We start from the raw sequence: 23,916 nt of genomic DNA, 5'->3' as shown, positions 1-23,916 counted from the left end.
CAACCATTCCAGTGTTTTACTTGCTATATTGTATTTACTTCGCCACCATGGCCTTTTTTTGCCTTTACCTCCCTTATCTCACCTCACTTGCTCACATTGTATATATACTTATTTTTCTACTGTATTATTTACTGTATGTTTGTTTTACTCCATGTGTAACTCTGTGTTGTTGTTGTATGTGTCAAACTGCTTTGCTTTATCTTGGCCAGGTCGCAATTGTAAATGAGAGCTTGTTCTCAACTTGCCTACCTGGTTTACTTGTTATGGCTGCAATCCCCCTATCGGGATAAGTGTCATCGACAACCGCTGAATAGCATTCAATAAATATTACTACAAATATTTATATTCATGAAATCACAAGTGCAATATAGGAAAACACAGATTAGCCTTTTGTTAATCCACCTATTGTGTCATATTTTGAAATAATGCTTTACAGCGAAAGCAATCCAAGTGTTTGTGTAAGTTCATCGATCGCTCGACAAAACATTAAGTACACTTAGCATCAGGAAGCTTGGTCATGAAAATCAGAAAAGCAATCAAATTAATCGTTTACCTTTGATGATCTTCGGAAGTTTTCACTCACGAGACTCCCAGTTACATAACAAATGTTCCTTTTGTTCCATAAAGATTATTTTTATATCCAAAATACCTCCGTTGTTTGTCACGTTATGTTCAGAAATCCGCAGGAAAGAGTGGTCACGACAACGCAGACGAAAATTCCAAATAGTTTCCATAATGTCCACAGAAACATGTCAAACGTTTTTTATAATCAATCCTCAGGTTGTTCTTAAAATATATAATCGATAATATATCAACTGCAAATGTTCTGTTATTCAAACAGTTTTGGAAACTTTAGAGTGTTTTCTATCCAAAACTAATAATAATATGCATATATTAGCAACTGAGACTGAGGAGCTGGCCGTTTACAATGGGAACCTTTTCATACAAGCTACTCAATACTACCCCTGCAGCCATAAAAAGTTAAATAAAAAAAATTGCAAAAGTCAGAAATAGCCATAAAATGTATTGCTTTCCTTTGAAGATCTTCATATTTTTGCAATCCCAAATATCCCAGTTACACAATGAATGGTCGTTTTGTTCAAAGAAGTCCTTCTTTATATCTCTAAAATGTATTTGGCACATTTGATTCAGAAAAACACCTGTTCCAACTCACCCAACATGCCTATAATCGAATCTAAAAAGTAACCTATAAACTTGGTCCAAACATTTCAAACAACATTTCTAATCCAACCTCAGGTATCCTAATATGTAAATAATCAATCAAATTTAAGACGGAATAAACTGTTTCCAATACCGGAAAAAACAACAATAAGGAGCGCGCATTCATTCATGCTCACCAAAATACTAGAGTCCTCCTCTGTGACACTTAGAAAGAATACAACTACTTCTTCATTTAAAAAAAATAATAAAATTGAACAATTTTTAAAGACTGTTGACATCTAGTGGAAGCCATAGGAACTGCAATCTGGGACCAAATAATTTGGCTTTCCCATAGAAAAGCATTGGAAAGTCGAATGACCTCAAAAAATAATTTTCCTGGATGGATTGTCCTCGGGATTTCGCCTGCCAAATCAGTTCTGTTATACTCACAGATATTATTTTAACAGTTTTAGAAACGTTAGAGTGTTTTCTATCCAATACTACCATTAATATCCTAGCTTCTGGGCCTAAGTAACGGGCAGTTTACTTTGGGCACCTCAGTCATCCAACCTTCCGAATACTGAAGGAATGAAAATCCATAAATTAACTTTTAACAACGCACACCTGTTAATTGAAATGTAATCCAGGTTACTGCCTCATGAAGCTGGTTGAGAGAATGCCAATAGTGTACAAAGCTGTCATCAAGGCAAAGACTGACTACTTTGAAGAATCTCAAATATAAAACATATTTTGATTTGTTTGACACTTTTTTAGTTACGACATGATTCCATATGTGTTACTTCATAATTGTGATGTCTTCGCTACTAGTCTACGATGTAGAAAAACCCTGGAATGAGTAGGTGTCCAAACTTTTGAGTGGTACAGTATATGTACGGTACATGTGAATTAAAATGGGGTGACTATGCACAAAAAGCTCTGTCATATCTAAACGGTTCACCCAATATGCATTGAAATACCGTCAAATTAAAGCCGACAGTCTGAACTTTAACCTCATAGTCATTGTGTCATTTCATTGCTGGAGTATGGAGTCAAAACAACCAAAACTGTATGACTGTCCCAGTACTTTTAGAACTGACTGTATATATGCCATTTATCAGACGCTTTTACCCAAAGGGACTTACTAAAGTGAGTTCCTACATTTATATATGGGTGGCCCCAGCAGGAATTTAACCTATGATCCAGGCATTGCTAACTCCATAGTCTACCAACTGAGCCACACCAGACCACATAGGTAATGTATAAACTATACAATATGTTGTTTTAATGCCACCCCTCCCTCTGTGTGTTCAAAGGAGATCCTTGGCCTTGGACAGATCCAGCCCTACAGATCAAAGAGAGCCCTGTTCGCCCCCCGCATGCATGTCAGTGAGAACATGGAGCCCCCATTCCCGAAAGTCATTGGCACGGTAAGCCTCACCTGTCCGTCCCACCTCGGACACCTTCTGATACACTAATAGACGGATTGTGGTGAGTTTACCACCATATTCCACTGAAAACCATATTCCAGTGAAAACATGCCTCTCCACTGTGAATAGTGGCCGGGGAATTTAATGCAGGGAAACTCAAATCCATTCTACCTAATCTCTACCAGCATGTTAAAACCTGTTGCAACGAGCAATCCCGTATCCGGGAGCGTAATTATAGCCTCAAGCTCATTACCATAACGCAACGTTAACTATTTATGAAAATCGCAAATGAAATGAAATAAATATATTGGCTCACAAGCTTAGCCTTTGTTAACAACACTGTCATCTCAGATTTTCAAAAAATGCTTTTCAAGCATTTGTGTAAGAGTATTGATAGCTAGCATAGCATTAAGCCTAGCATTCAGCAGGCAACATTTTCACAAAAACAAGAAAAGCATTCAAATAAAATAATTTACCTTTGAAGAACTTCGGATGTTTTCAATGAGGAGACTCTCAGTTAGATAGCAAATGTTCAGTTTTTCCAAAAAGATAATTTGTGTAGGAGAAATTGCTCCGTTTTGTTCATCACGTTTGGCTAAGAAAAAAACCAGAAAATTCAGTCATTACAACGGCAAACTTTTTTCCAAATTAACTCCATAATATCGACAGAAACATGGCAAACGTTGTTTAGAATCAATCCTCAAGGTGTTTTTCACATATCTATTCGATGATGAATCACTCGTGGCAGTTTGGTTTCTCCTCTGACCAAAATGGAAAAATGCACGCACCTGGAGATTACGCAATAGTTTCGACGGAGGACACCGAGCGGACACCTGGTAAATGTAGTCTCTTATGGTCAATTTTCCAATGATATGCCTACAAATACGTCACAATGCTGCAGACACCTTGGGGAAACGACAGAAAGTGTAGGCTCATTCCTTGCGCATTCACAGCCATATAAGGAGACATTGGAACACAGAGCATTCAAAATCTGACTCACTTCCTGTATGACATTTCATCTTGGTTTCGCCTGTAGCATTAGTTCTGTGGCACTCACAGACAATATCTTTGCAGTTTTGGAAACGTCAGAGTGTTTTCTTTCCAAAGCTGTCAATTACAGTGCCTTGCGAAAGTATTCGGCCCCTTTGAACTTTGCGACCTTTTGCCACATTTCAGGCTTCAAACATAAAGATATAAAACTGTATTTTTTTGTGAAGAATCAACAACAAGTGGGAAACAATCATGAAGTGGAACGACATTTATTGGATATTTCAAACTTTTTTAACAAATCAAAAACTGAAAAATTGGGCGTGCAAAATTATTCAGCCCCCTTAAGTTAATATTTTGTAGCGCCACCTTTTGCTGCGATTACAGCTGTAAGTCGCTTGGGGTATGTCTCTATCAGTTTTGCACATCGAGAGACTGACATTTTTTTCCCATTCCTCCTTGCAAAACAGCTCGAGCTCAGTGAGGTTTGATGGAGAGCATTCGTGAACAGCAGTTTTCAGTTCTTTCCACAGCTTCTCGATTGGATTCAGGTCTGGACTTTGACTTGGCCATTCTAACACCTGGATATGTTTATTTTTGAACCATTCCATTGTAGATTTTGCTTTATGTTTTGGATCATTGTCTTGTTGGAAGACAAATCTCCGTCCTAGTCTCAGGTCTTTTGCAGATTCTATCAGGTTTTCTTCCAGAATGGTCCTGTATTTGGCTCCATCCATCTTCCCATCAATTTTAACCATCTTCCCTGTCCCTGCTGAAGAAAAGCAGGCCCAAACCATAATGCTGCCACCACAATGTTTAACAGTGGGGATGGTGTGTTGCTTTTACGCCAAACATAACGTTTTGCATTGTTGCCAAAAAGTTCAATTTTGGTTTCATCTGACCAGAGCACCTTCTTCCACATGTTTGGTGTGTCTCCCAGGTGGCTTGTGGCAAACTTTAAACAACACTTTTTATGGATATCTTTAAGAAATGGCTTTCTTCTTGCCACTCTTCCATAAAGGCCAGATTTGTGCAATATACGACTGATTGTTGTCATATGGACAGAGTCTCCCACCTCAGCTGTAGATCTCTGCAGTTCATCCAGAGTGATCATGGGCCTCTTGGCTGCATCTCTGATCAATATTTTCCTTGTATGAGCTGAAAGTTTAGAGGGACGGCCAGGTCTTGGTAGATTTGCAGTTGTCTGATACTCCTTCCATTTCAATATTATCGCTTGCACAGTGCTCCTTGTGATGTTTAAAGCTTGGGAAATCTTTTTGTATCCAAATCCGGCTTTAAACTTCTTCACAACAGTATCTCGGACCTGCCTGGTGTGTTCCTTGTTCTTCATGATGCTCTCTGCGCTTTTAACGGACCTCTGAGACTATCACAGTGCAGGTGCATTTATACGGAGACTTGATTACACACAGGTGGATTGTATTTATCATCATTAGTCATTTAGGTCAACATTGGATCATTCAGAGATCCTCACTGAACTTCTGGAGAGAGTTTGCTGCAGTGAAAGTAAAGGGGTTGAATAATTTTGCACGCCCAAATTTTCAGTTTTTGATTTGTTAAAAAAGTTTGAAATATCCAATAAATGTTGTTCCACTTCATGATTGTGTCCCACTTGTTGTTGATTCTTCACAAAAAAATACAGTTTTATATCTTTATGTTTGAAGCCTGAAATGTGGCAAAAGGTCGCAAAGTTCAAGGGGGCCGAATACTTTCGCAAGGCACTGTATATGCATCTTTTCGTGACAAAATATCTTGTTTAAAACGGGAACGTTTTTCATCCAAAAATGAAATACTGCCCCAGATGTTCAAGAGGTTAAATGTGTAACCAGAGGAAAAAAATTCTAGACCAGCTTTGCTCCACAAACAGAGATGCGTTCAAAGCTCTCCCTCACCCTCCATTTGGCAAATCTGACTGTGATTCTGTCTTCCTGATTCCTGCTTACAAGATAAACTGAAGCAGGAAGCACCAGTGACTCGGTCAATAAGAAAGTGGTCAGATGAAGCAGATGCTAAGCAACAGGACTGTTTTTCTAGCACAGACTGGAATATGTTCCGGGATTCTTCCGATGGCATTGAGGAGTACACCACATCAGTCACTGGCTTCATCAATAAGTGCATGGATGACGTCGTCCCCACAGTGACATTACTTACATACCCCAACCAGAAGCCATGGATAACAGGCAACATCTGCACTGAGCTAAAGTGTAGAGCTGCCGCTTTCAAGGAGCCGGACTCTAACCTGGAAACTTATGAGAAATCCCGCTCTACCCTCCGACGAACCATCAAACAGGCTAAGCGTCAATACAGGAATAAGATTGAATCGTACTACACTGGCTCTTACTCTCAACGGATGTGGCAGGGCTTGAAAACTATTACAGACTACAAAGGGAAGCAGGGCCACGAGCTTCCCAGTGACACGAACCTACCAGACGAGCTAAATTACTTCTATGCTCGCTTCGAGGCAAGCAACACTGAAGCATGCATGAGAGCACCAGCTGTTTTGGACGACTGTGTTATCACGCTCTCCATAGCCGATGTGAGTAAGACCTTTAAATAGGTCAACATTCACACGGCCACAGGGCCAGATGGATTACCAGGACGTGTTCTCCGAGCATGCGCTGACCAACTGGCAAGTGTCTTCACTGACATTTTCAACCTCTCCCTGACTGAGTCTGTAATACCAACATGTTTCAAGCAGACCACCATAGTCCCTGTGCCCAAGAACACTAAGGTAACCTCCCTAAAGGACTACTGATCCGTAACACTCATGTCTGTAGCCAATAAGTGCTTTGAAAGGCTGGTCATGGCTCACATCAACACCAATATCCCAGAAAAAAGCATTGTTGGTTAAGGGCTTGTAAGTAAGCATTTCACTATGCATGTGACAAATACAATTTGATTTGATTTGAATAACAAGAATAATTAGCATTTAAGCAGAATAAACAATTACCCCTCACAAATAAAACTGTGTGTGTTTGAATTGGATATTTTTCTATTTTTACTACTACTAAAACTACCCAATCCGTTTTGGATGACAGTCAAAACAAATATATGACTCGATGAATATAACTTGATGTATTCCTTTTTAATAAAAAGGCTAGATCCTTGACATCCTTATCTGGTTATGTTACCAAGGGTTGATAAAAAACAACATTTAGTCAGTACCATGCTCAAGTTCTTTGATTGATTTTTCGGAATACATTGGTGGCTAGGTCATTTGATCAGAGTTGTTTGGTGTTAATGTGTGTACAAGTAATTCAGCTTAGATGAGATAGATGGAGGGCCCATTTTACTGCTGTTCCATTTAGGAACTCAGACATACAGGTTCAAGCCTACAGACCATCTGTAAAAACAGGAATAGATTTAAAATGTTTATGTGGAACAGCTATTGGACTTTTACAGAGGTTATACCTTCCATAATTGAGTCCTCACAGCCTCATTTGCAGAAGGAACACTAAGACATGAAGCAATGTATTTTCAGGACTGTGTGTGTGTGTGTGTGTGTGTGTGTGTGTGTGTGTCTGTGCGTGTCTGCGACCGAGAGAGAGAGCTTTGCAGATGAGACTAAAGAATCAACCACTTCTCAGAACACCCAGAAAGAGAGTCTGAAAATGAAACCTTAAAAGAGAGACATCACAAAGCTGAGCAATGCACATAATAGATAATTGCAGACTGGAGAGTTCTTCTGAAGCTAAGTTCTCTCTATTCCCCCTCTGTCCTGTGGTATCTGGGGAACTTTGGGTCCCTGAGGGGTCTGTGGAGGATTCATAGTATAGCCTTCCTCCCTCCCCCTGTGGCTCTCAGTGGTGGGTAAGCACCAAGGCAAAGTGTCATGCCCCCAATGTGAGAGAAAGAGACAGGGAGCGTGAGGGAGACCTACAGTCAGCAGATTAGATTGGCTTACAGGAGTTCTATAGGTGTTATGGACAAACTGTTAAATTAGTTGAAAAGAAAACATACACCTTGGAATTGTTTTCTTCAGGCACTTACTGATTGCATACGGTAGATACAGACACACAGTATCCTTTATTTTCTGTCCGTACAAGATTCATTTCAGTGTTACAGTATATTGCATGATCCTTGTATGTCATGCATCAGTGATGTGCCTCCACTGATGGCAGAACGAGATGAGGGTTGACATGCTCCTGATTTGGAGTAGTCATCGCTCCATAGAGAGATTATGTTACAATCTTATGAAGAAGCTCAGTAAGACTGTGCTGGGAATGTTCCCACTACCAAGCCTTTCTCTATCTCGCTCTCTCTCTCTCTCTTTCCCTGCGCTCACCTTCTCACCATAGTTATGCTATTTTATCTGATGGCAGCTATACATCGGAGAACAGGCACTATTTATTTTCAAAATGGATACAGCTTCTCCTCCTTATCCTCCTCACCACCATCATGGTAGCCATTGATTTCCCATGTGTTGCCCCTATGAGGGTGAGCCTGGGAAAGGGAATGGATTTGATATAGGGTCTATCATATGTTCTCCCCCTGGCGTTCCAGGACTACTGTAGCTATTTCATATCAGGAGAACCTGAATAGCATATGTTCATAGTATTGTTCCTGTATTGTGCAAGGAACATTCATTAATATCTTATATTCTGAGAACATGGCAACCATGTTCTGTGTGTGTTTGGTTGATGGAATATTCTCCTCACCCTCAGAAAACTGAACACATGATTGGTCCTGCAACATCCCATGAAACGTGCCTAAAACATTGATATTATATATTCTGAGAACATGGTAACCGCGTTCTGGGTATGGTCTGTTTGACCTTAAGGGAACTCTGGCATGCTGACCACACCGCTCGCATGGCGTGCTCGAGCGTTGCAAAATAAATATACACATACATGTTATTCAATCATTGCACCCACACTGCTCGAGCGCCTCAGCGAGCGTCTTCGTGGCCACTAAAATAGAAATAGGTTCTATTTGTGATGTTCAACGCGCTGCAAGTCCGGCCTCTCCCATCACCTCATTGGTTTTTAGGAGCATATGTGTTCTCATCACTGGTGTTTAGGAGCATGATTGAAAGATGAGCTGATGTCCACACTCCAGTCGGTTGTAGTAATTCACCGTAAAGTTGGTTTCCAACCGCCACATAAAGTCCAAAGAAGTAAAACAGCAGCCTGAGGAAGGGGGAGAGATGACGAGAAAGGAATTTGGTTTGCCATTTTACCTGTGGATTGTCAAAGTAGAGGACCTTGCGCATTTCAGGTAAAATAACAACCCAATGTTTACATCCCAGGACATATTAGCTAGCAACAGCAAGCTAGCTAGCTAAATTGCCATAAATGTTTAATGCTTTTCGACCTGTCCCCAAATTAATATAATTGGTTCAGAGTTTGTTTTGATATTTCAACCTGCGTGTCCTTATCGTGTCTGGTGTGGGGGTACAAAATCAACATGCACGTGATGGCGCACGTCTGGTTTGGTCATCATGTAATACCAAGACATGCTAAAAAGTGTTTTGCTAACATAGATTAGATAAAATGTTGGTCACTGGTCACTCAAACGTTAGGGAAACATTACAAAAACTTTCTCTTTCCTTAGAATTGTTAGCTGGGCCCACTTTTTTCTCAATCACTTGCTAGCTTGGGCTCTCACTCTTTTTTTCACTTTCCCCTCTCTCGCTCTCTCTCTTTTATTAATCACTCAAAATGCCACTTATACTCTTTAACTCAGTAAACTTTCCCTGCCACCTGTAAGCTTCTCAAACTCTGTTGACCGTCTCCCACCTCCAGCTCCAAGTGCATTTCCTACTGCTACAATACATGGCCATTGAGAGAAAACATGACAGCTTACATACACAAGCCATATAGCAATGTGACACAGCTCTAACAGATGACAGCATTTGTGCAAAACTGAAAGCGAGAACCACCCCATTTAACCGTGGCAAGGTACTGGGAATATGGCCAATTACAAACAGTGTAGTTATGCCTTCAGTAAGGCAATCAAATAGACAAAACGTCAGTATAGAGACAAAGTGGAGTCGCAATTCAATGGTTCAGACGTGATGTACAGTGGGGAGAACAAATATTTGATACACTGCCGATTTTGCAGGTTTTCCTATTTACAAAGCATGTAGAGGTCTGTAATTTGTATCATAGGTACACAAAAATCCAGAAAATCACATTGTATGATTTTTAAGTAATTAATTTGCATTTTATTGCATGACATAAGTATTTGATACATCAGAAAAGCAGAACTTAATATTTGGTACAGAAACAGAGATTACAGAGATCATACGTTTCCTGTAGTTCTTGACCAGGTTTGCACACACTGCAGCAGGGATTTTGGCCCATTTTACAGACCTTCTCCAGATCCTTCAGGTTTCGGGGCTGTCGCTGGGCAAAACAGACTTTCAGCTCACTCCAAAGATTTTCTATTGGGTTCAGGTCTGGAGACTGGCTAGGCCACTCCAGGACCTTGAGATGCTTCTTACGGAGCCACTCCTTAGTTGCCTTGGCTATGTGTTTCGGGTCGTTGTCATGCTGGAAGACCCAGCCACGACCCATCTTCAATGCTCTTACTGAGGGAAGGAGGTTGTTGGCCAAGATCTCGCGATACATGGCCCCATCCATCCTCCCCTCAATACGGTGCAGTCGTCCTGTCCCCTTTGCAGAAAAGCATCCCCAAAGAATGATGTTTCCACCTTCATGCTTCATGGTTGGGATGGTGTTCTTGGGGTTGTACTCATCATTCTTCTTCCTCCAAACACGGCGAGTGGAATTTAGACCAAAAAGCTCTATTTTTGTCTCATCAGACCACATGACCTTCTCCCATTCCTCCTCTGGATCATCCAGATGGTCATTGGCAAACTTCAGACGGGCCTGGACATGCGCTGGGTTGAGCAGGGGGACCTTGCGTGCGCTGCAGGATTTTAATCCATGACGGCGTAGTGTGTTACTAATGGTTTTCTTTGAGACTGTGGTCCCAGCTCTCTTCAGGTCATTGACCACGTCCTGCAGTGTAGTTCTGGACTGATCCCTCACCTTCCTCATGATCATTGATGGCCCACGAGGTGAGCTCTTGCATGGAGCCCCAGACCGAGGGTGATTGACCGTCATCTTGAACTTCTTCCATTTTCTAATAATTGCGCCAACAGTTGTTGCCTTCTCACCAAGCTGCTTTCCTATTGTCCTGTAGCCCATCCCAGCCTTGTGCAGGTCTACAATTTTATCCATGATGTTCTTACACAGCTCTCTGGTCTTGGCCATTGTGGAGAGGTTGAGTGTGTGGACAGGTGTATTTTATACAGGTAACAAGTTCAAACAGGTGCAGTTAATACAGGTAATGAGTGGAGAACAGGATGGCTTCTTAAAGAAAAACTAACAGGTCTGTGAGAGCCGGAATTCTTATTGGTTGGTAGGTGATCAAATACTTATGTCATGCAATAAAATGCAAATTAATTACTTAAAAATCATACAATGTGATTTTCTGGGTTTTTGTTTTAGATTCCGTCTCTCACAGTTGAAGTGTACCTATGGTAAAAATTACAGACCTCTACATGCTTTGTATGTAGAAAAACCTGCAAAATCGGCAGTGTATCAAATACTTGTTGTCCCCACTGTATGTGGCAGGGTCTATATACAATCACGAACTACAAAGGGAAAACCAGGCACATCGCAGATTTTAATTTTTTTATTTCACCTTTATTTAACCAGGTAGGCTAGTTGAGAACAAGTTCTCATTTGCAACTGCGACCTGGCCAAGATAAAGCATAGCAGTGTGAACAGACAACACAGAGTTACACATGGAGTAAACAATTAACAAGTCAATAATACAGTAGAAAAAAGGAGAGTCTATATACATTGTGTGCAAAAGGCATAAGGAGGTAGGCGAATAATTACAATTTTGCAGATTAACACTGGAGTGATAAATGATCAGATGGTCATGTACAGGTAGAGATATTGATGTGCAAAAGAGCAGAACAGAAACTAAATAAAAACAGTATGGGGATGAGGTAGGTAAAAATGGTACCGTTGTCTTGATTCCGGACAGCTAAACAGCTTCTTCACACGCTTTGAGGATAACACAGTGCCACCGATGCGGCCCACTACCAAGGACTGTGGGCTCTCCTTCTCCGTGGCTGATGTGTGCTAGACATTTTAAGTGTGTTAACCCTCGTAAGGCTGCCAGCCCAGACGGCATCCCTATTTCACTTATAACTCACTGTATCACAATTCCAGTGGGTCAGAAGTTTACATACACTAAGTTGACTGTGCCTTTAAGGAACAGAGTATGGCAAAGAGGAGTGAGAGAAGTTGCTGATGGTGGTGGGTCCTGCAGAAAATTATGTCATGGCTTTAGAAGCTTCTGATAGGCAAATTGACATAATTTGAGTCAATTGTAGGTGTTCCTGTGGATGTATTTCAAACCTTACCTTCAAACTCAGTGACTTTTGCTTGGCATCATGGGAAAATCAAAAAAAATCAGCCAAGACCCCAGAAAAATAATTGTAGACTTCCACAAGTCTTCCACAAGTCTGGTTCATCCTTGGGAGCAATTTCCAAATGCCTGAATGGGAAATCCAAATGTTCATCTGTACAAACAAGAGTATGCCAGTATAAACACCATGCGACCACACAGTCGTCATAACGCTCAGGAAGGAGACACGTTCTGTCTCCTAGAGATGAACGTGCTTTGGTTCAAAAGTGCAAATCAATCCCAGAACAACAGCAAAGGACCTTGTGAAGATGCTGGAGGAAACAGGTACAAAAGTACCTATATCCACAGTAAAAACAAGTCCTATATCGATATAACCTGAAAGGCCGCTCAGCAAGGAAAAAGCCACTGCTCCAAAAGCACAATAAAAAAGCCAGACTACGGTTTGCAACTGCACATGGGGACAATGATTGTATTTTTTTGAGAAATGTCCACTGGTTTGATGAAACAAAAATAGAACAGTTTGGCCATAATGACCATCGTTATGTTTGGAGGAAAAAGGGGTAAGCTTGCAAGCCGAAGAACACCATCCCAACCGTGAATTACGGGGGTGGCAGCATCATGTTGTTGGGGTGTCAGCATCATGTTGTGATTTTCTGCTGGAGGGACTGGTTCACTTCACAAAATAGATGGCATCATGAGGAATGGAAAAGTATGTGAATTCTTTGAAGCAACATCTCAAGGCATCAGTCAGGAAGTTAAAGCTTGGTCGCAAATAGGTCTTCCAAATGGACAATGACCCCAAGCATACGTCCAAAGTTGTGGAAAAATAGCTTAAGGACAACAAAGTCAAGGTATTTGAGTGGCCATCACAAAGCTCTAACCTCAATCCTATTGAAAATGTGTGGGCAGAACTGAAAAAGCGTGTGTGAGCAAGGAGGCCTACAAACCTGACTCAGTTACACCAGCTCTGCCAGGAGTAATGGACCAAAATTCACCCAACTTATTGTGGGAAGCTTGTGGAAGGATACCCGAAACGTTTGACCCAAGTTAAACAATTTCAAGGCAATGCTACCGAATACTAATTGAGTGTATGTTAACTTCTGACCCACTGGGAATGTGATGAAAGAAAGAAGAGCTGAAATAAATAATTCTCTCTACTATTATTCTGACATTTCACATTCTTAAAATAAAGTGGTGATCCTAACTGACCCAAGACAGGAGATTTTTACTAGGTTTAAATGTCAGGAATTGTGAAAATCTGAGTTTAAATGTAGTTGGCTAAGGTGTATGTAAACTTCTGACTTCAGCTGTATATTAGAATGCTGTTCATTCACTATAGCTCAGCATTCAACTCCGTAGTATCCTCCAAGCTCGGGGCCCTGGATCTGAACCCCACCGTGTACAACTGAGTCCTGGATTTCCTGATTTGCCACCCCCAGGTGGGGAAGGTAGGAAACAACACCTCTCCCTCTGTGGTGCCAGGAAAATAACCTCTCACTCAATGTAGACAAAACAAAGGAGCTGATCGTGGACTTCAGGAAACAGCAGAGGGAGCACGTCCCTATTCACATCGACGGGACTGCAGTGGAGCAGTTGGCAAGCTTCAAGTTCCTCGGCGTACACATCACTGGCAAACTGAAATGGTCCACCCACTCAGACAGTGTGGAGAAAAAGGTGCAACAGCGCTTCTTCAACCTCAGGAGGCTGAAGAAATTTGTTTTGGCACATAAATACCTCACATACTTTTACAGATGCACAATTGAGAGAATCCTGTCAGGCTGTATCACGGCCTGGTACGGCAACGCACCGCCCGCAACCGCAGTTCTCTCCAGAGGGTGATGCGGTCTGCCCAATGCATCACCGGGGGCAAACTACCTGCCCTCCAGGACACCTAAAGCACCCGATGTCACAAGAAGGCCAAGAAGATCATTAAGGACAACAATCACCCAAGCCTCTGCCTGTTCACCCCACTATCATCCAGAAGGCAGGCAGATGCATCAAAGCTGGGACCGAGAGACTGAAAAATAGCTCTATCTCAAGGCCATCAGACTGTTAAATAGCCCTGCACCTTCAAGGCTGCTGCCCCATATACATAGACTTGAATATACTGGCCACTTTAATAATGGAACACTAGTCACTTTAATATTGTTTGCATATTTTTGCTTTACTCATCTCATATGTACAGTATATACTGTATTCTATTCTACTGTATTTTAGTCTATGCCATGCCGACATTGCTCATCCTAATATTTATATATTCCTTAATTCCATTCTTTACTTTTAGGTTGTGTGTATTGTTGTGAATTGTTAGATATTACTGCACTGTTGGAGCTACAAACGAAACACATGCATTTTGCAACACCCGGAATGACATCTGCTAAACATGTGTATGTATTGTATTTTATTTTATTTGATTTAGCTACCATGACAAAGACCAAAGATGGCGGGAGTACCGTTGAGGACAGTGGTGTCTCTCTATCCCAGGTGAAGGATCTTTTAAACAAACAAAAATAGTTCTACAAGCAGTTGTTACAACAACAAATAGCTTCAAGTGTTTTGTCCAGATACTGGTGGACTAAACTAATAAAGGAATGGATGACCTGACCAGTGAGGTCCAGGACCTGAAAAACAGTTTGCAGATCTCCCAGGTTCAGCTCGATGAGTTTAAAAAGAATGGTAAGATGACAGCAATCTGTATGTCATTGAGAGAGGACATCAGTTTTGTGTGTGAATCCATGATAACAATGATGGTTAATTCAGACTATCTCTAGGGACAATCAAGGCGGAATAATGTGCTGTGGACGGAATTGCAGAATCTCCACATGAAACCTGGACGGTCTGAGTGAAATTATCTCTCAGAAATGTAAGATGGACCACAGGAATATTGAGGTGGAGCGCGCCCACAGGACTGGAAAACCCACCACCGGCCCAGGTGACAGGCCCAGGCCAATAGTGGTCATATTCCTGAGGTTCAAGGACAAGGTAGCTGTTCTGGAAAGAGCTAAGAACTTGAGAGGAAGGTATATCTTCCTCAATGAGGACTATCCTAAAGCTGTGAGCCAGAAGAGGAAAGAACTTATCCCAGCCGTGAAAGCTTCTAGAGCACGTGAGGACATTGCTTACATCTGCTATGACAGGCTCATTGTCCACCCTCCTTCCCTCCCAGAATCCTGGAAGGGATGAGAGATCCAAGCCTATGGGTTCGTAGATTCAACCACGCAGCACACACACCAAGTGATTAATGGACTGCTAAAATGTATATTTTTTCTCTTGCTTTGTTTGCTCTTTTCCATATTATGTCTATCTCTGATAAGATACCCAGGAAAGGGCTGAAAATAGCCCATATTAATATATGTAGCCTTAGAAATAAGGTTCATGAAATCAATAACTTGCTAACATCCGATAACATTCATATATAAGCCATTTGTGAGACTCACTTAGATAATTAATTTGATGATACAGCAGTAGAAGTACAAAGATACAACATCTATAGAAGAGACAGAAATGCTTATGGGGGAGGTGTTGCTGTATATACTCAGAGCCATATCCCTGTAATGCTTAGAGAAGATTAGTGTTATTGAAGTGTTGTGTTTGCAGGTTGACTTGGCACATCGAAAGCCTTTTCTTTAGGGGAGTATCTAAATAATATGTGAATTTCTTGATGGTGTATGTAAACAGAGAGGTCTACTTTCTTGGGAATCTGAATATTGACTGCTTTTCATCAAAGCTGTCCGCTCAAGAGGAAGCTTCTCACTGTAACCAGTGCCTGTAATCATGTTCAGGTTATTAATAAACCTACCAGGTTTTTTACAAACACTACAGGAACAAGTTCATCCACATGATTCAATCACATTTTTATTAAAACTTCAGAAATTTGTTCTAAAGCTATATCCGTACCTATTGTATGCAGTGATCACAATATAGTGGCTATATCCAGGAAAGTTCCAAAAGCTGGGCTTAAAATATTATGTAAGAGATCATACAAAATATTTTGCTGTGATTTATGTGGATGATGTTAAAACATTTTGTTGGACTGATTAATAAGGAGCATCCAGATGCTGCACTTTATTAATTTATGAAATTGCTTCTTCTAATTATTGAACAACATGCACCTGTTAAGAAACTGATTGTTAGAACTGTTAAATTTCATGGATTAATGAGGAATTAAAAAACTGTATGGTCGAAAGAGATGGAGCAAAAGGAGTGGCTAATAGGTCTGGCTAAACATCTGACTGATTGACTTACTGCAAATTGAGAAATTATGTGACTAAAATCAACAAAAAGAAGAATAAACTCTATTATGAAGCCAAGATCAATGATATAATGAATGATGGAAAAAAAAAATGTCATTGAATCAGATGGCTTGTTCATCACAAAACCATTTGATATTGCTAATTATTTTTATGATTACTTCATTGGCAAAGTGGGCAAGGAAATGCCAACATCAAACAGTTAGCCATCGTATTCATGCAACAAACAAAAAAATGAAAGAAAAACATTGCAAGTTTCAATTTTGCGTCGGAGAGGTGGATTTTATTTTGTTATCGATCAATAATGACAAACCTCCTGGCATAACAAATTTGATGGAAAGCTACTGAAGATGGTAGTTGACTTTATAGCCCCTTCTGTCTGTTATATCTTTAACTGAGCCTAGAGGAAAGTATTTGTCCTCAGGCCTGGAGGGAAGCAAACGTAATTCCGCTGCCCAAGAGTAATAAAGAGGCCTTTACTGGTTCTAAAAGCAGACCTATAAGCTTCCTGCCAGCACTTAGCATTTTTTTGTTCTTGACCAAATACAATGCTATTTCCATGTAAACAAATGAACAACATACTTTCAGCATTCTTATAGAGAAGGGCACTCAACATGTACTGCACAGACACAAATGACTAATGATTGGTTGAAACAAATTCATAATAAGAAGATTGTGGGAGCTGTACTGTTCAGCATGGTGGTGAGACTGGTGTTTTGCGGGTACTATTTAATGAAGCTGACATTTGAGGAGTCTGTTTCTCAAACTAGGCACTCTTATGTACTTGTCCTCTTGCCCAGTTGTGCACCGGGGCATCCCACTCCTCTATCTATTCTGGTTAGTGCCAGTTTGAGCTGTTCTGTGAAGGGAGTAGTACACAGCGTTGTACCAGATCTTCAGTTTCTTGGCAATTTCTCACATGGAATAGCCTTCGTTTCTCAGAACAACATCAGACTGACGAGTTTCAGAAGAAAGTCCTTTGTTTCTGGCCATTTTAAGCCTGTAATCGAACCCACAAATGCTGATTCTCCAGATACTCAAAAGATGGACAGTTTTATTGCTTCTTTAATCAGAACAACAGATTCCAGCTGTGCTAACATATTTGCAAAAAAGGTTTTCTAATGATCAATTAGCCTTTTAAAATGATAAACTTGGATTAGCTAACACAGCGAACACAGGAGCGATGGTTGCTGATAATGGGCCTCTGTACGCCTATGTAGATATTCCATAAAACATCAGCAGTTTCCAGCTACAATAGTCATTTACAACATTAATCATGTTTACACTGTTTTTCTGATCAATTTGATGTTATTTTAATTCAATTTTTTTTTTTCAAAAACAAGGATATTTCTATGTGACCCCAAACTTTTGAATGGTTTTGTATATGGTATGGCTTTTCAACCTCTGCCTTATCGTGGATTCAGAGCTATTTAATAGAACTCAAAGGGTTTTATTTAATTGAAGATTCTTTAATGGCAAACATGTAAAGTGTGGTGTACCGCAGGGCAGCTCTTTAGGCACTATTTTCTATTTTTTTACCAATGACCTGCCACGGACATTAAACCGATCGTGTGTGTTAATTTATGCTGATGATTCAACAATAAATGATTTAGCAACCACAGCTAATAAAGTCACTGAATACCTTAACAAATAGTTGCAGTATGTTTTGGAATGGGTGGCCAGTAATAAACTGGTCCTGAACATCTCTAAAACTAAGAGCAGTGTATTTGGTACAAATCATTCCCTAAGTTCTAGACCTGCTGAATCTGGTACTGAATGGAGTGGCTGTTCAACAAGTTGAGGAGACTAAATTACAAGGCGTTACCTTAGATTGTAAACTGTCATGGTCAAAACGTAGATTCAAATGTTGTAAAGATGGGGAGCGGCCTGTCTGCAAGACTTGCAGGCTATAGTTTTGTCTTATCTTGATTATTGTCCAGTCGTGTGGTCGAGTGCAGCAAGGAACGACCTGGTTAAGCTGCAGCTGGCCCAGAACAGAGCGGCACGTCTTGCTCTTTATTGTAATCAGTGGGCTGATATAAATACTATGCATGCCAGTCTCTCTTGGTTAAGAGTTGAGTCACTTCTTCTTTTTATATGAAACATTGTGTTGAAAATCCCAACTTGTTTGCATCGTCAACTTACACACAGCTCTGACACACACACTTACCCCACCAGACATGCCACCAGGGGTCTTTTCACAGGCACCAAGAAAGCATTCGGTAATATATGAAGCCCTTATTGCATGGAACTCCGATCCATCTCATATAAAAAAAAACAGATAAAGCAACACCTCATGGCACAACGTCTCAGCCTTATTTGACCTAGATAGTTTGTGTGTATTGCAGCATTGATATGTAGGCTACGTGTGCCTTTTGTAAAAATAAATTATGTACTGTATGTAGTTCTGTCCTTGAGCTGTTGTGTGTTAATGTTCTGTATTGTGTCACGTTTTATGTTTTGTGTGGACCCCAGGAAGAGTAGCTGCTGTTTTTGCTACAGCTAATAGGGATCCTAATAAAATATCAAAATAATAATACCAGTATCCTGCTCTAACTCAGCAAAATAATAGAGGAGCACTTTGTTCATTCTTAATACACACTCTCTGTATCTTTCAGTCTCTCTCTCCATTTCTTTCTCTTTCTTTCTAGGAGTGTAGTTGGCTACCATTTATTAGAACTATTGTTAGCTACCATTTATTTGAACTATTCCAGAGCAGAACAGGAAGTGGTTGTCCAGGCGGTTTGCTCAGTCCCCCGGGTTGGTGCCTGGGGCCTTGTTCATTTAGTCTAATTGATTGTGTTAATTGTGTTAGGATGACTGTAGGGGAGGAATCCAATCCTTCCTTCCCTTCTGTTTTTATACATGTTAATCATAACTATTATGGTGAAAAGTGCCAATGTTAGGCTAAACAGTCTCACACAGCCTCTAATACAGATCCCCAGATGAATCAAAGTGACGTGAAATCCATTTTGATGAGATGAGCTTGAAGAAGGGGAAAAGCAATAAAGAGCAGATTTACCTGGCTTGCACTCCCAGTAAGACATTGGCCTTGTGGTGGCTTATGGGAGATGTAATATATATGAGTACTCACCTTGCACTTTATAGCATAACAAAGGTGTTATCGCTCTGACCACTGTCGTGTCTACTATCATTAAATGTGAAGACTGTTATTTTATCAAATCAATTCTGTATGTGAAATTATTATTACGTGATTAAACTAATCATGTAAACTTAATTAACTAGGAAGTCAGGGCACCACGGAAAATGTTGATTTACATAGCTATAATCTTCCGAATATAACTTCAGATATTTTAATATCTGATCGATTAGTCACTCATTAATGTATTATTATTACCTTGTTCCAAACGTCGTAAAATGCTTGGTTATCTGCACAAACCCTAGCATACATTATGAATCAGCAATATACAAATTGGCTTCATTATTTATTTATTAACTAATGAAATCACAGAAATACATAAACAGTAAATATTACACATTGGGTTGCTAACAATGATACAAAGAAAAAGTCCCTAGTGGGCAAAGCCGATATGACGGCTTGGTAGACAAAAGAAAAGAGGTGTGCAGTTCAAGAGTGGGAAACTCATTGAGGATTACTACACTCCTAGAAAGTGCTACTACTTTACATGAACAACCGCTTGTTTAAAAATAAAATAAAAATATTTTATTTCCGACCATTAGTTGTTGTTATCTTCTCTGTTGGAATCCGGTCTGTCTGCTGGAGAGAGTCAACAGAGTCTCTCTGGTTGTGTTTCCCCGAAGATCAAAGTATTTTGTGGTTATTAGAATGGATACTTTAGACTACCATTCAGAAACGTTCTCATAGAATATGTTCTTCGGTTGTTGTCGGTACTCTCGTTCTAGACTTACATCATTTCTAGCTGAAGACTAGTAATTATACGTCTGAGTTGCTCTTATTCTGTAGTGGTCGATAGTCTCAGAGTTTAACCATTTCCAGCCGTGTAGCCAATGCTCCACGTGGTATGGTCTTGTCCTTTGGTAGAGTTGTAGTTTAAACCACTTCACACACCAGTGTCACCCGGCATGTTTTGTTCTTAGAAATTCAACCATTTTCAACCTTAGCTTAAACCGGGGTTTGCTTGGTCTGGTGTGAATTTCATCAGGAGTGGGTTTTATGTGTTTCAGTAGAAAAGGGCGGTCCATGACGCCAACGTAATGTCTATGCTCATGTGGGCGTGGCCACTGACAAGTTCATCTTTATATGAAAGTCCATACACTCATTTAGAATGTTATGTTAATGTCACATTACATCTTTTCACTATTAGTTTCATGTTTAATCACATACGTTTCACAATATTTAGATGTAAACCAAACCTGACAGCTGAGAAATGTACACTTCAGGAGATACAGTTATGTGTGTTTCCTGTCCTTCATGAGATCACCAAATGAAACACACTCGTCACACCTGTTCATGGACCCTTCCCACATTCTCAAAAGTAGAGGTAATTGTTTAATTTTGGGGATTTAGGAGTTTGGCCAAGTGAAGTCCTTTGTTCTCTCTCTGCCAGGAATTTATGATCTGAGATAACAAAACCTGGGTTTAGGAGAGAGAGTGGAGGGGGGGGGGGGGGGGGATCAGCCACGAGCTACACCCAGAAAGGGCAACGTCAAGACACCACTGCTATCAACTTCATATTAAGAGCTATTTTATGAGTATGATATTTTGTTTCCTAGATAACTCTATTAATGGTCACATTGAAACTTTGAGTTCACAGTAATGCATTCAGAGAAACATCTCAATCAGAACGGTATGATTATTTGTGATATTGAGATAAGACTGAGAAAAATAGTGAAAGATAGAAGGAACTGGAAGAAAATGAAGGAAGCTGGTCAGGATGGTAAGGAATGATAGAAATGTATAGGGCACAGGGCAAGACCCAGATGCAGACACGAGAGGCAGATGGTTTGAGTCTGTGATATTGATTGGTATCCAAGGGGCAGGCAAGAAAATGGTTGTGGACAGACAAAGGATCATAACAAGGTCAGAGTCCAGGAGGTACAGAGTACCAGGCAGGCTTGAGGTCAGGGCCGGCAGTATGATCAGGCAGGCAGGATCAGAGTCAAGGCAGGCAAGGGTCAAAACTGTGAGGACTAGCAAAACAGAGAAAAGGAAAAAGCAGTCGCACGGAGTAACATGCTGGTTGACTTGACAAAACAAGACAAACTGGCACAGACAGACAGAAAACACAGGTATAAATACCCAGGGGATAATGGGTGACACTTGGAGGGAGTGGAGACAAGCATAGGGACAGGTGAAACAGATCAGGGTGTGACAGAAATGTACAAATTAAAGCCTCCAGTTTTATTTAACATACATAGAGTTCTTCTCTTGTGAATGCTCTGATGGTTACCTTGCAGGGAGAGCAGTAGGACTTTCACTATCAGAGACTACAGTATATGCTGTTGGAGGGCAGTGCAGAACACAGCTTAATTCAGACTGAGTGGATCAGCCTGTGTCTTCATATAAATAACTTCACTGAATTTACTGAAGCTTACAGTACCTTTAACTTTCTTTGCGCAAAGAGTTAACACTGTCTTTTGTCACATTTTCATCTTAGCCTGAAAGTTCCTCACCTCCACCTCCACCTTGGCTGATTTCCTTTAATGAGGACTTAACAGCCAATCAGAGGCACTAATTGTACCATTGTTTCCCCACTGATGTGAGCGGATGGACATTGTGCAACGAGTACGAGGCTCATCACCACCTCAAAGGCCAGGGGGGACCAGGAGGCCCAGGGACCAGGGGCCCCTCCAGATACTTCCTGCTAATTACCAGCAGAGTGGGTAGACAATCAGGCTGTTCTTAGCCTCTGATTGCTATTATCAGCTGCTGCTTTTACTTTGTTTGAATATCTGAAGCACCGCAGAAGATCTCTCCACCTGCCTGCCAGTGATGACCCTATTATGCAACCAGAGAGATACTCATTGTGTGGCTCCTGTTCTGTTCTGAATATATTCCATAGCTGTAAAGAGCTCCTTGGGAACATCTTGGTGCAATCTGTTTGCTCACTGGAGAGACTGTATCTCCACTCTTCCCTGACACGGAAAGACACTCTCTGAGACTGGGAGTGTGTAAGTGCTCTCTACGTCTCTGTCTGTATTTCCTCATTTGCCTTGTTTGCCCCAAGTTGTTGTTGACTTTCATGCTACTGGAAACTTCACCTTGCCCAAAATTCTAAGTGGCAGAATTTCATCTACAGTCAGTGAAGTGTCTTACAGTGCTGGTGGACTGAGCCATCATGCATTAGCATACTTTAGATCTCACAGGCAGGTGTACAGTCAAGCCGTCGTATGAGTTTGGACTGGCGTGATGCACAACATTGCACTTGAAAAGATTTAGCATTCATCCAACCAGAGCTTATCAGGAGACTACTGCAAAGTGCTCCAGTGGTGTAGAGCTCCCTCCTCCTCCTCTTCTCTTCTCTTGTTGTGTTGTGTGGAGATGGAGAGAGGATCCACACACCCCTGTCATCAGCAGGTTACAGCAAGAGCCCTGCACTATTTCATGTTTGCTGCAATGGTTAAGAGTGTTGATAGAAATATGTGAGCTTCTCCCACTAGAGCTCCCACACAGGGGTGCTCAAGACTATGGAGAGCGCCAATTGGGTTTGGGTGTGGGTGTGTGTGTGTGTGTGTGTGTGTGTGTGTGTGTGTGTGTGTGTGTGTGTGTGTGTTTTTGCGCACGTGCGTGCATGTGTGTGAAATGAATCGCCACAGCAGCAGCTCAGAGAATCACACTCCCCCTCCACACACCCTTTAAACTCCTCATGACACTTCCTGTTGCTATTCATCTCAACTTATTGCCCCATTGTCACTCACCTTCCCCACTGCCTGTATAGCTACTTCATTAAGATGTTACATGTGCAAACTCTGACTACATATTGGGTTCTTTTTTCATGTGACCCAGTTTAACACTCACTCTGCAGGGTTTTTCTGCCTACCTAATAACTGTTTTAAAACAGTTCTATCTATTGCATTTGCTAGCTGTGTGTGTTTAGTGTAGCTACTGTGTATGAGAAAAAAGGGTAAACTTGGTATTCTACAAGAGAATCACTCCCTTAGCAACATCTCACGGGACTCTTCGAAGGCCATTACAGAGCCTATCTAGAGAACGGTAGCGTCCCACACGAGGGAACAGGAGGAGGAGAAGGAGGAGGAGGAGGAGGAGGAAGGGAGGGGTACTACATAATATATGAAGGCTGAATGAAGAGTAGGTGCTGTAGTTTCTTCTCCCACATACTCCAGTGGCTTGGGACTGTTGAGAGTCTGACGTTTTGCTACTTCAAACGAGATGCACAGAGGGAGAGTGCGAGAACAGAGGGAGTAGTGGGGGCCTGTGGAACGTGCAATGTGCCCAGTCTCGGAGTGGAAAGAGAGTGGGGGGGGGGGGTAGAGAGAGAGAGAGAGAGAGGGGAAGCCTAGCTCAGAATGCTGGCCTCATACCAGATGCACTTTCAAGTGAGAGTAGAAAGGCTGGATTTTAGCACTAGTCCCCAGGAACGCTTGAAGCAATCTCTCATTAGACATGACCTTCTAGCTCCCTGAGAGGTGAAGGCAGAGGGGAGGGGCCATTTACCCCCACTGTGGAGCATGGCTCCTTCTGCGTCCGTAGTGGAGATGGAGGCATACACTGGCCAACA

At 41.2% G+C, this 23,916-nt stretch overlaps 1 protein-coding gene across 4 annotated transcripts in view; it reads left to right on the top strand.

Moving 5' to 3' along the window:
- The window catches only part of LOC110520038 (cadherin-13), a 606,276-nt gene that overhangs the window by 252,420 nt on the left and 329,940 nt on the right, over window positions 1-23,916 (top strand). For all 4 annotated transcript variants that reach the window (XM_036974547.1, XM_036974542.1, XM_036974537.1 and 1 more), the window contains one exon: window positions 2,475-2,588. In XM_036974547.1, the coding sequence (XP_036830442.1) occupies window positions 2,475-2,588 (114 nt within the window). The remainder of the gene's footprint in view (window positions 1-2,474; window positions 2,589-23,916) is intronic.

This window comes from Oncorhynchus mykiss, chromosome 1 (assembly GCF_013265735.2).
Source record: "Oncorhynchus mykiss isolate Arlee chromosome 1, USDA_OmykA_1.1, whole genome shotgun sequence".
NCBI classification, from domain to species: domain Eukaryota; kingdom Metazoa; phylum Chordata; class Actinopteri; order Salmoniformes; family Salmonidae; genus Oncorhynchus; species Oncorhynchus mykiss.
The sequence above is the reverse complement of the archived record's forward strand: the minus strand, read 5'-3'. Positions and strand labels throughout refer to the sequence as shown.